At 39.7% G+C, this 14,414-nt stretch overlaps 2 protein-coding genes across 6 annotated transcripts; one reads left to right on the plus strand and one right to left on the minus strand.

The window, feature by feature from the left end:
* Positions 1-17: 17 nt before the first annotated feature.
* Positions 18-4,213, plus strand: ikzf5 (IKAROS family zinc finger 5). 2 transcript variants are annotated; one of them, XM_044214518.1, is made up of 4 exons: positions 18-464; positions 637-808; positions 1,318-1,491; positions 1,570-4,213. In XM_044214518.1, the coding sequence occupies exons 2-4, from the start codon at positions 676-678 to the stop codon at positions 2,532-2,534; spliced, it is 1,272 nt and encodes a 423-aa protein (XP_044070453.1). In that variant the 5' UTR covers positions 18-464; positions 637-675; the 3' UTR covers positions 2,535-4,213. The 2 variants fall into 2 exon arrangements, with proteins under 2 accessions (XP_044070453.1, XP_044070454.1); XM_044214519.1 differs by having other exon boundaries at positions 1,612-4,213.
* A 151-nt stretch (positions 4,214-4,364) lies between these two features.
* cuzd1.2 (CUB and zona pellucida-like domains 1, tandem duplicate 2) lies at positions 4,365-13,368 on the minus strand. Of its 4 annotated transcripts, none has more exons than XM_044214513.1 (22): positions 13,267-13,368; positions 12,975-13,031; positions 12,612-12,662; positions 11,922-12,066; positions 11,625-11,821; positions 11,363-11,461; positions 10,614-10,646; positions 10,422-10,520; positions 10,236-10,277; positions 10,010-10,108; positions 9,749-9,784; positions 9,561-9,659; positions 8,372-8,407; positions 8,184-8,282; positions 8,049-8,084; positions 7,822-7,966; positions 7,358-7,563; positions 6,633-6,808; positions 6,251-6,481; positions 6,001-6,161; positions 4,701-4,945; positions 4,365-4,550 (listed from the first exon to the last, which is right to left on the minus strand). In XM_044214513.1, the coding sequence occupies exons 1-22, from the start codon at positions 13,316-13,318 to the stop codon at positions 4,504-4,506; spliced, it is 2,391 nt and encodes a 796-aa protein (XP_044070448.1). In that variant the 5' UTR covers positions 13,319-13,368; the 3' UTR covers positions 4,365-4,503. The 4 variants fall into 4 exon arrangements, with proteins under 4 accessions (XP_044070448.1, XP_044070449.1, XP_044070452.1 ...); XM_044214514.1 differs by having other exon boundaries at positions 12,612-12,659; positions 13,267-13,363; XM_044214517.1 differs by lacking the exons at positions 8,372-8,407; positions 9,561-9,659.
* Positions 13,369-14,414: the final 1,046 nt, after the last annotated feature.

A 14,414-nucleotide genomic window follows, 5' to 3' on the forward strand; every position in this document is an offset into this window, starting at 1 on the left:
TTTTACCGGTGCACACACAGAGTGAACTTTCACCCCTCAAACTGGTTTATTGTTTTGATTTAACAGGTTGTCTTTTCGTGTGAATTGTAGCAAGTGGGTCGACGGGAAGAAAATTTTAAAACTAGCAGTAGTGTTGAGGATTTACTCAAACGCGTACAGACGATGTAAATAATGAACATGTCGACCAGATACCGACGTTTTTGTTGACAAAGATGCTTCATCCAAGATAAGCTAACGTTAGCTGTCTGGCTAATGTAGCGTACGTAGCTTTGGTAACAACATGACGGTGATGAGAAGCGGTGTGTAGGAGCGACCGACCAGTCATCGGATCGCGTCGATTTCCTGCTTGTCAATCACAGATTTCCAGGATTTTCCTGTTTTTGTGTCTGGATAGCCACAAAACGGCGTTTCCAACCAAACAAACAAAACTGATTATATTTAATCGACAAGTTATCTTGGAAGAGGTAGGTGTAAGTTAACGTTACATCTCTGAAAATCAGCTAGCTAACGTTGGCGATAGTGCTACTTTGACTTTTTTTTTTTTTTAATCCGGTTGGTTGCATGTGTGTGTTTCTATAATATTTTAGTCATGTAGTTTATTTCCTGACTTCATGTTGATTCATCTTTGCTCTTCAGTAATTGTGGTCGGGTGGACATTTGCATCACTTTCTTTCAATGGGTGAAGAAAAGCCGGACACGCTTGACTTTGTGAAGGATTTTCAGGAGTATCTGAGCCAGCAGACTCAACATGTCAACATGATATCAGGCTCTGTCAGCGGCGTCAAGGAGGCGGACGAGCTGCCTCCAGGTAACTAGCTATGTATCATTTAGTGTTTACAACCCTTAAACGTAAATTCACCAGTTTTCAAGAGCAGTTAGGAGGCTGAGTTTGGTGCTGTTTGACAGTTTATTTTTAGGCAAACTGCTGACATATTCACCTATAAGCATTATCTGATATCTGATACTTAACACCATTTGCAGTTTCATGAATGTTATCATAGGGGTAACTGCTGAGTAATAAGGTATAGTTATCCATATGATTCTTCAATAAGTCTGTGATAAATATTACTGTATGCAGTTCAACACAAATGTAACTGAAGTGTTGGACTACATGTTATTTTGTAATCAACTGGAATGCCAGCTGTAGAAATGCACTAAAAGCAGCTACAGTGTTCATGAAAAGTATATATCACTGCTGAATAATTTGTTTCCCTAGATAGTAAAGTATAATCTGAGTTTGCATGGTATGTCATTTTTCATTTTTTCTGTGTATAAATTAAATAAATAAATAAGTCCTGCTAATGTTCCTGTATGCAGACTGCAGTCAGAATGGACTGGATCACCCCTCAGTGGACATGTCACTGGAGGACAGCTCAGGGATCCTGGTGGATGGATTTGAGAGGACCTATGACGGCAAGCTCAAGTGCCGCTACTGCAACTATGCCACCAGAGGCACAGCAAGACTCATTGAGCACATCCGAATTCACACAGGTAAGTGTTAATAGTTAATTTTCAGTGGATAACATTGACACAGTTTTGTTACTTAGCCTGCTTTCCTCAATTAAACAGGAGAGAAACCTCACCGCTGCCACCTCTGCCCATTTGCTTCAGCCTACGAGCGTCACCTGGAGGCCCACATGCGATCACACACAGGCGAGAAGCCTTATAAGTGTGAACTGTGCTCCTTCCGCTGCAGTGATCGTAGCAACTTGTCGCACCATCGGCGTCGTCGGCACAAACTCCTACCAATGAAAGGTGCTCGCTCACTTTCCCATAAGAAGATGCTGAGTGTTTTACAGAAGAAGGCGAGCTCACTGGGCTACGGCCGCCGACTCCTCATCAACTTCAGCCCCCCTTCTATGGTGGTGCACAAGGCTGACAATGTGAACGACTTCTCCCATGAGCTGCCCCACTTACGTCAGGAGACCTATGATAATCAGAGTCGAGCAGTCGAGAACGGGCACTCCACAAATCAAAATCACCATCACCATGATATGGTTATGGATAACCCCCTGAACCAGCTGTCCACTCTGGCAGGCCAGTTGGCCAGCCTCCCTTCAGAGTCCCAGGCCCAGACTCAACCTCCCATGTCTCCAGGAGCAGAATCTATCGTCGATGAGAAGCCCTTCCTCATCCAGCAGCCCCACCCTGCCACAGCTCCCGTGGCTGTCACAGCCAGCATGGTCCATGCCTCCTCCTCTTCCCCAATCACCCCAGAGCCCCGGGCTCCTCCCCACAGCAATTGCAGCCCTGGAGGGGGACCCTGTAGCGAGCACAGTGGCCGCACCAGTACCCCCAGTATCTCCAATAGCCAACCCAGTACGCCGGCCCCAGGCCTGTCCGCTCCACTCCAGGACCCCCACATGCTGCATCACTGCCAGCACTGTGACATCTACTTTCCCGACAACATCCTCTACACCATTCACATGGGCTGCCACGGCTACGAGAACCCATTCCAGTGCAACATCTGTGGCCACAAGTGCAAGAGCAAATATGACTTTGCCTGCCACTTTGCCCGCGGGCAGCACAAGTAATGGATGTGCAGTGAGGAAAAATTTGAAAGAACTTTTAATGGACAACTTTGTTTTATTAATTCCATAGTAATTTTATTTATTGGTCTTTTACTTGGCCCTGATGTAGCCTAGCCTTTGAAAGTTCTACTTATACCAGAAAATGTCAACATTCATATGGTTTCATTTTGTATGGTGCCCATTCAAGTGTATTATAAAGGGATGATCAGTGTTTTCAACAGGTTGAGAATTTGTTTGTGGTGGCGGAAGGAGTTACATACATGTGCTGTTATAAATCAGAAAAAACAACTTCTCTACTTAGCCAAACTAATTAACCTGGTTTAATGCATTAGGTTAACAAATTCACAATATCCTCCCCATAAACATAACATCACCTCATGGAGTGGGAAAAAATGACTAGTTCACCTGTGCCTGCCAAGACAGATAAGGGGGAGGGCCTATTCACACAGAAAATAGTCTCTCACTCTCAACAGCATGTCCCTTTAGAAAAATACAAAATGGAAAAAAAAGAAGGAATAAATGTTTTTTGCAGGGCGACTCTGAGTGGGCTACCCAAATAAGTTCTCAGCACTCCTGGAGCTATATCTAAAGATTGCTCTGATGATACTAACACAGGAGTGAAACCGTTGGCCTAGAGTGATCTTACTTAAGCCTTGTTGAAATTATTTCAGTGCTTGGTGCATTACTACTATTTCTTTGCAGTGCCTGACATAGTCACTTTTTTGTGTGTCCAATATAGAGAGGACTGTTATTTTGAAGATTAATAGATATTATTAATAAGATAATATCCTCTTCTTACTGTAATGGATAGGCCTAGAACCTTAGAAAAAGGTTGGCCATTGTAGTTTTCTATTGTAGCCATGATTTTTTTTGCCAAAATTCTGCTCCATGAATGCTGCTAAGAAACCTTGGGATCAAAACTATATGGATGGCACCCACAGTAAAAACTGGCCACACTTTGTATCAGTGGTTTTTGGTCAACCAGCTAAGTGATTAAATTAGATTTTGTAGAAGTTGTGTTGTTTTGAAGTCCCTCCAGTGCCCTTCTTTGACCAGCATCATGGTAACTTCACTCATTTAGTTAAAAGGGTTTTGCATATCCTTTTAATTACGTCATGTCACATTCTGATCTTTGGATATTGTATGAAGACTTTGATATCCAGTGTCTTCGTGTTTAGGACAGAATCACAAAGTCTCATCTGATGTGAACACTTTTTCAGAATTGCCACGTAGTACTGGGGATGCCACATTTTAGCCTATGTGATAAACACCGAGATTCCCCATTTATCATATGGATCCCAGTGCTTTTCTGAATATTTACTGAGTATTGTATTCTGAGTGGTTGGATAGATGTTCAGTGTCAAAAAAGCAAAATCGTGTTGTAGTAAGACTGCTATTTTAGCAAGATTGTTCTTTGTCTTGGGTACTGTTGTCTGTTGCTTAGCAACATGCGTGGAAAACATAGTTACTGTTTTTAGGGCCACCTCCTTGTCACCATGCTTACCAGTAATAGGGGCATCCAGTAATGACTGCCTTATGTTCTCTCAGTGTGTCGTAGGTTCATAGGTAAAGGTGAATGTTGAAGCCTTTTGGCGATCTCTCTCTCCCTCTGGGATGGCAAATCATTTTATTGTAACATGGATTAATCAAACTAATTTATAAGTAAAGTGTTTTCTAACTGAGTTGCACTTTGTCTTTTGTTTTCTTTTTCTTCATCTTCTTTGTATTCAAGAACAAAAATCAATACCAGTGATATTATTATTATTATTATTATTATTATGTTTATATTCAATGTTCATTTAACAGTATGACATAATGAAATACACAAACAGATTGTCTTTTGATGATGATTTTAATCAGGTAATGTGATAAAGAGAAAAATGGTGAGTATAATTCAGTATCACAATTAACAGCATGGCAAGAGCTGTAATGATTGATAAAGATGATTGAAGTAGCTCATTGCATCATCAAGTTAAGCCTTGTCCTGCTTATCACTCCCTTCTTCCTTTTCCTCAGGGTCTGGTAAAGAGAAATAGGAAAATGTCTTTTATTGTAATGCTTTCTTGAGATCATGATATCAAAATGAGGTTTCTTACTGCTAACCTAATTATAATAATTCTTCAATTGATCCACTCTGGGTATCAAAACCAAGTACAAATGGCTACAGACCTTTGAGTTGGATGGGACCCAGGACCAAAGTTTGGCTGTCATGTTCTGACCCCAGGTCTCTGGCCTTACGTTTTTGGCAGCCACGGCGGCAGCGGGAATTGTAGTCCGAGGCTTGACATATCAGGACCTTGCACTGGATGTACACCGACTCTGTGGCTCGCAGGAACTGGAAGGCCTTAAATGTGAAACGGGCATAGGCTCGGGTGCCAGTGATGTAGACCTGGTAGGTGTTGTCCACAGAACATCTAAAGGTGAAACAGACTGTTACTGGACAATACTAGTACTATGAATATATAAGGTTAACAGAAGAGCAAGGTCCTGTATCCACCAAGTACTTTTTTTTGCAGTGGTAAAAAAAAGAAGTATTCGGTTCCCCTACTTAAGTAAAAGTACCAATACCACAATGTAAAAATACAGGTAGAAGCCCCACATTCAAAATCCTACTTAAGTAAGTATCATCAGCTAAATGTACTTAATTATCAAAAGTAAAAGTACTTCTGTAGAAAAATGGCCCTTGACTTACATATTATTAAATATTACATTATCAGATTGTTAATACTAATGCATAAGCAGCATTTTAATGTTGTAGCTGGTCATGGTGCAGCTACTTTTAACTAGTTGGGTAGTTTAGTCTAGTGCAACATGAGGATCCGGCCTGTTCCAAAGAGTCACCAGATAAATCTGGGGGTCGTGAGATGATTATTGGGATAGGGGGGAAAAAACAAGTTCTTCAACACAAATTTATATTGTATTTTTTTTTTTTACTTTCTGTAATCTTTGCTTTTTTGATGTAATATTCGATCCTTTTGTATTGTTATTTAAATGAAGCCATCAGAGATGTTTACAAGGGAAATGTCTCTGGTGGAACTGCTAAAAAGTCAGAGTGAAAGAGTCACAAGTCAAAAAGTATTCTTTAATCTTTAATAATGCAATATATAAGCCTATCATATGTGTTTTAATGTAAAATCTTAATCTGAAAAGTAACTAGTAAATAGCTGTAAAATAAATGTACTAAAGGGAGTAAAAAGTATAATATTGCCATCTGAAATGTAGTGGAGTATTAGTATGAGGTAGCAGAAAATGGAAATACTCAAGTACCTCTAAATTGTTCAAAAGTACAGTACTTCAGTAAATGCACTTTCTGCCACTGATATTTGGTGGTATTTACTAGATGTTTCAGCATTAATCACACAAATCTGTTCTTACTTTTAAAAAACAGGCACAGGAACCCAGCGTAGGTTAGTTACTTAATCTACACTGCTTGCAGGGAGCAATGAAGCAAGGTACAGTCTCATCTTACCCGTTACGGACCAGGTAGTAAGATCTGGACTGGAAATCATGGGGTGATGGTGAGGCCACACAGGTGTCAAGATAGAGGACCAGGGTGTTGTCACCCCTCCTCAGGTCCACTTGGACATACAAGTTCTGGTTGAGTGTCACTTTGTATGGAACTTGAGTCACCTGAGAGTGTAAAAGCAAAATGTCAGCATGGTGTAAGTATTTACAAGAGGAATTTTCTGTACAGTCACCCCTTTACTACCTGAACACACCTTGTAGTAGAAGCTGCTGGATGTATAGAAGTCCATGCTGGTATTGAACCTGCCTGTGCCTGTAATGCTGCTGTTATCACGATGATGGACAAGGTACATAATCTGGGCCACTGAGTCCTGCTCCATTCGACAGCTCACGTTCAGCTTCAAGTGAGACTGGCGTGTGATCTCTCCGGAGTTAGAGGTGTAGGCACGGAGAGCGTTGGTGTACACAACTCTGCCATTCTCAAACTGGTCATGGTAGAAGATATTGAAAAATAATCACACTCAAGATTCCACTGACATCTGCATCAATGTCCTTAACATCACAGTAATTTGTGGGAGAATTATTAGGAAGTATTGTATATTGTTAATGTTTTCAAGAAGGTGATGAGTTGTCTACCTTTCGAATGTTGCCACAAGTGTTTATGGGGAAACTGAAGACCACCTGATATCTGGAAACCTGGGGTCTGCAGTGTGGGTCATTCAGGTACAGACTGTGGTCGTCGTAGCCGAGAGAATTCAGATAAGTCTTCTCAATCACAATGTTCATGTTGTCTGAGGAGCAGTCCACTCGACCTGACAAAGGACCGTGTTCACAAGATATTTACAACAGCTTAAATTACTTTTAGGATGAAGGTGTAAGATTACATAATGTTTTAAGCCATGCTAGCTGTGTGGTTCTATGGTTGGTTGGTCGGTTTGTTGGTTGGGCTTTCCACCACTTTGGTTAAAAAGAGAATAACCTAAATTGAAGCAGCAGAGGCCGAAATATCCTGACTTTTAGTCCCTGGAATGCGAGTAAAAATGCTGGATCCTACATTACCCACAATACAACAATATCTTTTTGGTAGACCCTCCCTGCCTAATAAATTCCCATGTCTTTCAAACTACATATTCCCCAGTTTGTAATTCATGATTTCTGTGGTAACTGTAGTCTACTGCCCAAATTGATGTAGCCCTCATGACATCATCATTTCCTCTGACTTTAAAAAAGCTTTACAAGCCACACTAGACATTATTCATTTACACAGGAGCTAAGTAAGTCCACAAGAAACATTTAACACACATATAATAAAATCAAAATTAGACATATTTTACCCACTATTAAATCTACCATAATGGTACCTGAGTTTGGTGGCAGAGAGCTTATGAAGTCAGCGCTGAACCCCCGGCCAACCACAGAACTATCAGTCCGGAAGAGCACAGTCATGTAGTTGGAGGAGGAGTAGAAAGAATTCAGACTGTTGTTGCACACTTTCCCCAGATATCGTGAGCCAACAGACGGCCCATCGTAGACTGAAATGTAGTCACAGGAGCAGCAGTTCTCCAGTCTTTTTTATAAAAAGACAATAAAGGCCATAAATTATTGACTTATTGAAGCAAAACTCAAAAAATAGTTCCAGTGTGTCCACGATGATTTTTAATTTACAGCCTAATTCAATTGGTAGGTATGTTGTACACAAGTTAATAATATTCTTGAGATCTGTATGTAATTTCTGTCATCACATAATTTCTCCATTTGTAATTTGCATAATAATTCTGCTAATTCATACTTATGATCTCCAAAAAGCAGTCTATTCTTCACTCACTGTAGGTACGTGAATGCCAGGAAGATTCTTTGGTCAAACGCAGCTCTGAGCTGCCAGACACAGTAGGCGTTGTCGTGGTAGTAGTTGGGGTGGTTCGGGCTGGAAAAGGTGCCAGAGCCAAACAGAGAGCCTCCACATGGGCTTGCTGAAAGTGGACAAAATAACACAAATTTCATTGCAATGAAGTATATTTGCAGCAGGTTCATTTTGCACACTGAGGATCCTACCTGTGGTTGGCATGTCACTTGTGACTTGGCAGTAGGCTGTTAAAAAACAGTGAACAAAAACATGGATTTCAGTATTGCTTTTTTTGTGGAAACTGTGATCAAAGTGTGCTGAGCTTTGAGGGACATGATACTTACAATAGTAGTCATAACAACAGTTTCCGTTGTATCGACAAGAGCTTGAGCAGGAGCAGCTTCCCATGTGCCGGCCACAGTTGTATCGACATGAGGGCTGACCTGAGAGACACAGGGGAGTAGTAAGACAGTTCAGTAATTGATGATGTGTTTTATTCTTTCACATATATGTTGTTGAGAGGTTCTCATACCTGTGGTGGGTCTGACAGTGGTTGACTGGCAGTAAGCTACAAGACAAAGAGAGGAGAATAATATGATTACAATCGTTAACACCTCTTCTTACTGTGTAAAACACACATTCTGATACACCCGCTGTTTATTCTGCAACTGGGAACAAACAAATATTATCCCGCCATGTCAGTATTGTTATCCAGTCGGCCAGCAGTTATTTTAAGTACACCAGTAAGGAGGACATTGCAACGGTCTAACTTACTAAAAAATGAATATCTGAACAGGTTTTTTTTCTACATCTGGCTGTGACAGGAAGCCTCTTACTTTAGATACATTTTGTAAGTGGAGAGTATGGTCAGCATCAGCAACTACAGGTTTCTGGCTTGTGTGGTACTTTCTAGAGACAGACAGGCTAAATGAGGACATGTTTCCTGCTCCTGAGGCTTATAGCACCAATAACAAGAATCTGTGTTTCGTTGTTGCTGAGTTGCAGGAAATTGTTGGACATTTTAGGGTAGTCAGGGCTATATTGGCGGGGAGGTAAAGGTGCCAGTATACGCCATCAGAACTGCTTGTCAGATGATCGAATAGCTTCAGAAACCCCCTTTCCCACATCAGAATTGGGGGGGACTGTGTCCTACCATATCTATACTGTAACTTTCCGAAACTGGCTCTGTTTGGACAAAATTTGGCATCAAAGAATATACAGAAGTGACCTGCCAAAACAGAATCAAACACAGAAACTGAAATGCCATTAAAGACCTCATGACACGCACACTTTAAATGTCTGGAGAACTGTGAATCTTTAATGAATTCCTCATCCTGTACAAGTAAACAAAAGCTTCAACCAATAAAGTTGCTGCATTTTTCAATAAATTCTGCCAGTCTGTCCTTCATATCAAATCATACAGTTTTTCTTTTCCTTGACTAATATCCCTTTGGTTCAGAGTTTAGAACGATCTCCCACAGTGTGTCGTGCCCCACCATCCTGTTTCAACAGGAAATACATCATATTAAGAGGAAAAGATGCCAATGCCAATGTCTATGGAAACTTTGGATAATAATTCAGTAAAATCCTTTATGAAGGTCTTGGTTAAGGAATGATATTGGAGTAGTGCATTTCTGTGTGATGCAGGATGCTATCGGTAGAAATTGTGATCATGGTGTGCAGCGGCTTCTCTGCTGAGCTTTGAGGGACATGATACTTACAATAGTAGTCATAACAACAGTTTCCGTTGTATCGACAAGAGCTTGAGCAGGAGCAGCTTCCCATGTGCCAGCCACAGTTGTATCGACATGAGGGCTGACCTGAGAGACACAGGGGAGTAGTAAGACAGTTCAGTAATTGATGATGTGTTTTATTCTTTCACATATATGTTGTTGAGAGGTTCTCATACCTGTGGTGGGTCTGACAGTGGTTGACTGGCAGTAAGCTACAAGACAAAGAGAGGAGAATAATATGATTACAATCGTTAACACCTCTTCTTACTGTGTAAAACACACATTCTGATACACCCGCTGTTTATTCTGCAACTGGGAACAAACAAATATTATCCCGCCATGTCAGTATAAGCACTGAGGAATTTGAGTGTATTCCTTCAGCAAGAGAGGGATTCAGAACCTGTTAATACTGTTGATTTGTTAGACTCGGCACTTACAGTTGTAGTCATAGCAACAGTTGCCATAGTATTGACAAGAGCTTGAGCAGGAGCAGCTTCCCATATGCATGCCGCAGTTGGAACGACATGAGGGCTGAGCTGGGAAACACAGAAGAACAGAGTCTTTCCTAAGTATTTACAATTCTCTGTAAGGATAAATGAATGTTTTGGAGCTATTTCTTTCAAAAATGTTTGGTCTGGTTTGATTTTTAATATTTTTAAATACCTGTTGTTATTAGTGGTTCAAAAGTCGAGGTTGGGCAGTAATCTGAAAGAAAGATGAGAACAACAGAAGTGAATTTTACAGTTTTCACTCCTGTTCGGCTTCTCTTCACCTCTTCTAGTAAACATGAGGTTTTAATAATGGTGAGATAGTGAGGCTGTTGAAGCTTGAGATCTGCTGGACACTCACATTGGTAGTCATGGCAGCAGTTGCCATAGTATTGACAAGAGCTTGAGCAGGAACAGCTTCCCAGGTGCACACCACAGTTGTAAAGACACGAGGGCTGAGCTGGGAGATAACATTTACTTTATAGCAAGATTACTTGGAAAAATGGAAAACTTTTTTCTTTAATGGAACTTTGATTTAGAGAGATTAAATTACCTGTTACTGGTGCAGAAGTGGATAAGCAGTAATCTGTATGACAAAGAGATTAGATTGGTTGATATATGAACCCAACTCACTATTTTGACCAACCACCATTTTACTGCTACAGCCTATTCTTACCCCCCGTGGTGGAAGAAGTATTCAGATCTTTAACTTAATTAAAGATAACAATACAACAATGTAAAAATACTCAAAGTCAAAGTCCTATATTGTCATAAATCATATTGTTGTTAATACTGATGCATCAGTACATCAGCAGAATTTTATAGTTGTAGCTAGTTAAGGCAGAGCTAGTTTTAACTACTTAATTTACAGTCACATAGTTTAGTCCAGTGGTTCCCAACCTAGGGGTTGGGCCCCATCCAGTGGGTCACAGTATAAATCAGAGGGGTCGTGAGATAATTAATGGGGCGGGAAAGAAGAACAAACTAAATTCTGCTACACAAATTTGTTTTCACATTTTTGACATTTCTCTAATCTTTGCTTTTTTGTGAATTATTTAATATTTTATTCTATACCTTTGTATAAACAGTTATTTAAATTAAAACCTGTGAATGGATGGTGTTACTGCTGACAACTCATAGACATCTGAAACATAAGAAGAGGCACCAACCACACACTGCTTTTTTGAGTATAAGTATGAAGTATCATAGAATGGAAATACTAAAGTAAAGTATAAGTCCCTCAAAATTGTACTTAAGTGCAGTAATTATTAATGTACTTAGTTACTTTCCACCACTGCTTACCTTCATAGTCTGGACAACAGTTCCTTTTGTATCCACAGCTTGAAGAGCAAGAGCAGTATCCAACCTGGTAGCCACAGTTGTATCTGCAGGAACCTCCAGCTGCAGAAAGAACAGACAAAACAATTCCCATCACTGAAATCAAACAGTTAAGGTCGATCTCTACATGGTTGTAATGAGATTTGTTTGTGTTTTAATGCTATTGAAATCATAGATAGCATTAAAATGACAACTAAACATCTTGGTCATAATCATTGTGACTTACCCCCAACTTGATAGTCAGCACGAAATCCTGAGTAGCTAACAGTACCATCACTCCTGAAGCGCACAGTCAAATAAGCACCAGTGGAGTGGAAGGTGGTACTGTTGGTGCCACACACTTTCCCCAGAAGCCTGCTACTGGTACTGGAGCCATCATAGACATAAATGGCATCATAAGCACAAGTTGGGTGATTCTCAATGCTGTGATAAGGGCAAAAGAAGAACAGAGGTTTGAATTTGTGGCTAGAGATGATACACCAACAGCAGTTAGTGATCACAGGAGCCTCTTGCACATGCTTACTTTACATCAAGGAACGCCAGCTGTATGATTCGATTGCTTGTTCTGATGTACCATGTACAATCTGCGTTTTCCGGGTACTTGTTTGGATAGTTGGTGCTGTAAAAAGTGCCATTGTTGCCATACAGGTTGCCACCACAGCGTACACCTGAAGAAACACAGGATCATGAAAACTAAAAAAGAAATAACTCATAAACAATGGAAAAATAACAAATGAATGGCCAGATAAAAACAAAAAGAATGCAATCATACAAGTGAGAAATATAGTGATCAATACATAAATAAATAAATAATAACTATATTATACTATTTTTGTGTGATACAGAGAATTTGTCTACGCCAATTGCATCTGTGTGAGTATCTCTACTGACAAAAACTAAGCCAGTTACAATGATTCTGTGACCGTGATACTTACAGTTTGTAGTTCATTGCAAAAATGTGTTGATATGGATTAGTTATTAAAGATATGGTTTTGGAGCACAACCATCAGAGAATAGTTCAGCTTCTCTGTAACATGTAACCAGTGAAAGTATTGTATTGCGATTGCTGGGCTATGCCTGCAAGTTGTCCAGAACTATACATTTATTTGCAAAAAATACAAAATAAATACGTGTTTTAGATATGTTTAGATATGAAGAAACCCAGGACCATGATGTGACATTATGCTTCTTGTTTTGGTGGTACTTATTTTACCTGCAACAGCAGAACCTGTTACACCATCTGCATATGTTGGATCTGGAACTGCTGGATTTTAAACAACAAAAGAGTAGAAAGACAGAGAGATATAACACTTAAAGGCAAGTATAAACACATCTCGTGACTCCGATCCAAGACACTTGATAATTATCCTGATAATCAGATCTGTCCACTTTTAATACAGTAAATGGCTGTGATTTAACTGACACTGTTGGCTAAAACCATCTGAAAGCAACAACACATCAATCAAGCCATTCTGATAGAGACAGGGTAAGGCAAACAACATTTTGGATGTATGCAGGACACTTAAAACTAAACCAGTTACATTATTCTTTTTATTTTAGTGGTAGTGTTTTTTACCTGGAGAATCTGGTGTTGCTGTATTAACTTCCCCAGTTGTTTGGAAGCGATCAGCACCTGATGGATTATGAGAAAAACAAACAAACAAACATGACAAAATGTCAGAGTGCATAAGCCACTTAAAGACCAGTGACAGCACGGTAACAACATCCAAAGATCCTGTCATGAAGACTAAATGTAAAAACACATAGATACAGGAGCTTTTCAGCAAATGCAAGACTGATGTTGTCAATGAAAAAACATTATCCAAAACCAGAGACAAACATAACAATATGAAAATAGTGAACAATACCTTGCACTCCATAAGAGCTGATCACGCTGCAAAGAATCAAGAGAGTCCACATAATGAATTCGTTCACCTTCCAATCTGCTTTAGATGCTGATCATGGCAGCTTATATAGCCATTAGACACTTTGATGGGTTAGGGTTAGGGTCACCGACAAAGTTTCTGATGCCACCAATAGTGACAGTGATAGATTAATCAGTAATAATTGTGCCTGAGAAACACTATCATAAAGTGTATAACTATCATAAAGTGTAAACAAAGATTGTTCAGTTCAGTCCTCTAGTTTCAGGATGTGTTTTAAGGTATTTGCTTAAGACATACAGTAGAACTTCATGAGAGTTTTGGGAAACTTGCCAATGAGCAGATAATAAAATATCCACTATAATAATCTTACTTGTGTAACTGGCATCTGCTACAGTAATTGTGACTGACTATTGTCACCACATGAATCCTGCTGCATCAGTTGCATCCTTGTAAAGTTACATTTTATTTTCAAACTAATGGAAAAACTATAATACTGATGCAGTTTCATGTATGTTAAAGCCTGGAAAATGTCACCATACAATAGGTTATAAGTGTCCTGTAAACATTCCATATATGGCAAATGACAAAATTATATATATATATATATATATATTAGCCACACTAATAGTTAGCAGTGGCTCTATAGATGAGCAGATTAGTGATTCGTTCGGTCCACAACTTTGTACCAGACTGAAATACTTCAACAACTGGATTACCATGTCATTTTTCACAGACATTCATGGTTCCCAGAGGATGAATCCTACTGACTTTGGTAACTTTGATCTCCTGACTTTTCATCTAGCACCATCATCAGGTCAAACTTTGTATTCATCCAATATTTTGGTGACCAAATACAAGCACTAATGACAATACCATCAGCCTCAGCTGTACTTTGTGTTTAGTGGAAGTTAGCATGCTAACTTGCTAAATGAAGATGGTGTAGATGGTAAACATTATACCTGCTAAACATTAACATGTTATCATTGTCATTGTGAGCATGTTAGCTGACAATAGTATTTAGCTCAAAGCACTGTCTTGCCTAAGCACAGCTTCACAGAGCTGCTAGCATGGCTGTAGACTTTTATTTACTCAAAGTCGAGATTTTTAAATATTGGCATATGTTGGCAAAT

The sequence above is a fragment of the Siniperca chuatsi genome, linkage group LG11 (genome assembly GCF_020085105.1).
Source record: "Siniperca chuatsi isolate FFG_IHB_CAS linkage group LG11, ASM2008510v1, whole genome shotgun sequence".
In the NCBI taxonomy this organism is placed as follows: Eukaryota; Metazoa; Chordata; class Actinopteri; order Centrarchiformes; family Sinipercidae; genus Siniperca; species Siniperca chuatsi.

Bases quoted from the DNA above. Each gene is read 5' to 3' on its own strand.
- cuzd1.2 (XM_044214513.1), bottom strand. From the start codon at position 13,318: ATGTGGACTCTCTTGATTCTTTGCAGCGTGATCAGCTCTTATGGAGTG. The intron at 7,564-7,821 runs GTGAGTGAAGAA...TTTATAAAAAAG, and splicing joins CTGGCATTCACGTACCTACA to ACTGGAGAACTGCTGCTCCT. The intron at 6,482-6,632 runs GTAGACAACTCA...TACCATGACCAG, and splicing joins CTTGTGGCAACATTCGAAAG to TTTGAGAATGGCAGAGTTGT.
- ikzf5 (XM_044214518.1), top strand. From the start codon at position 676: ATGGGTGAAGAAAAGCCGGACACGCTTGACTTTGTGAAGGATTTTCAG. The intron at 809-1,317 runs GTAACTAGCTAT...TCCTGTATGCAG, and splicing joins GGCGGACGAGCTGCCTCCAG to ACTGCAGTCAGAATGGACTG. The intron at 1,492-1,569 runs GTAAGTGTTAAT...TCAATTAAACAG, and splicing joins GCACATCCGAATTCACACAG to GAGAGAAACCTCACCGCTGC.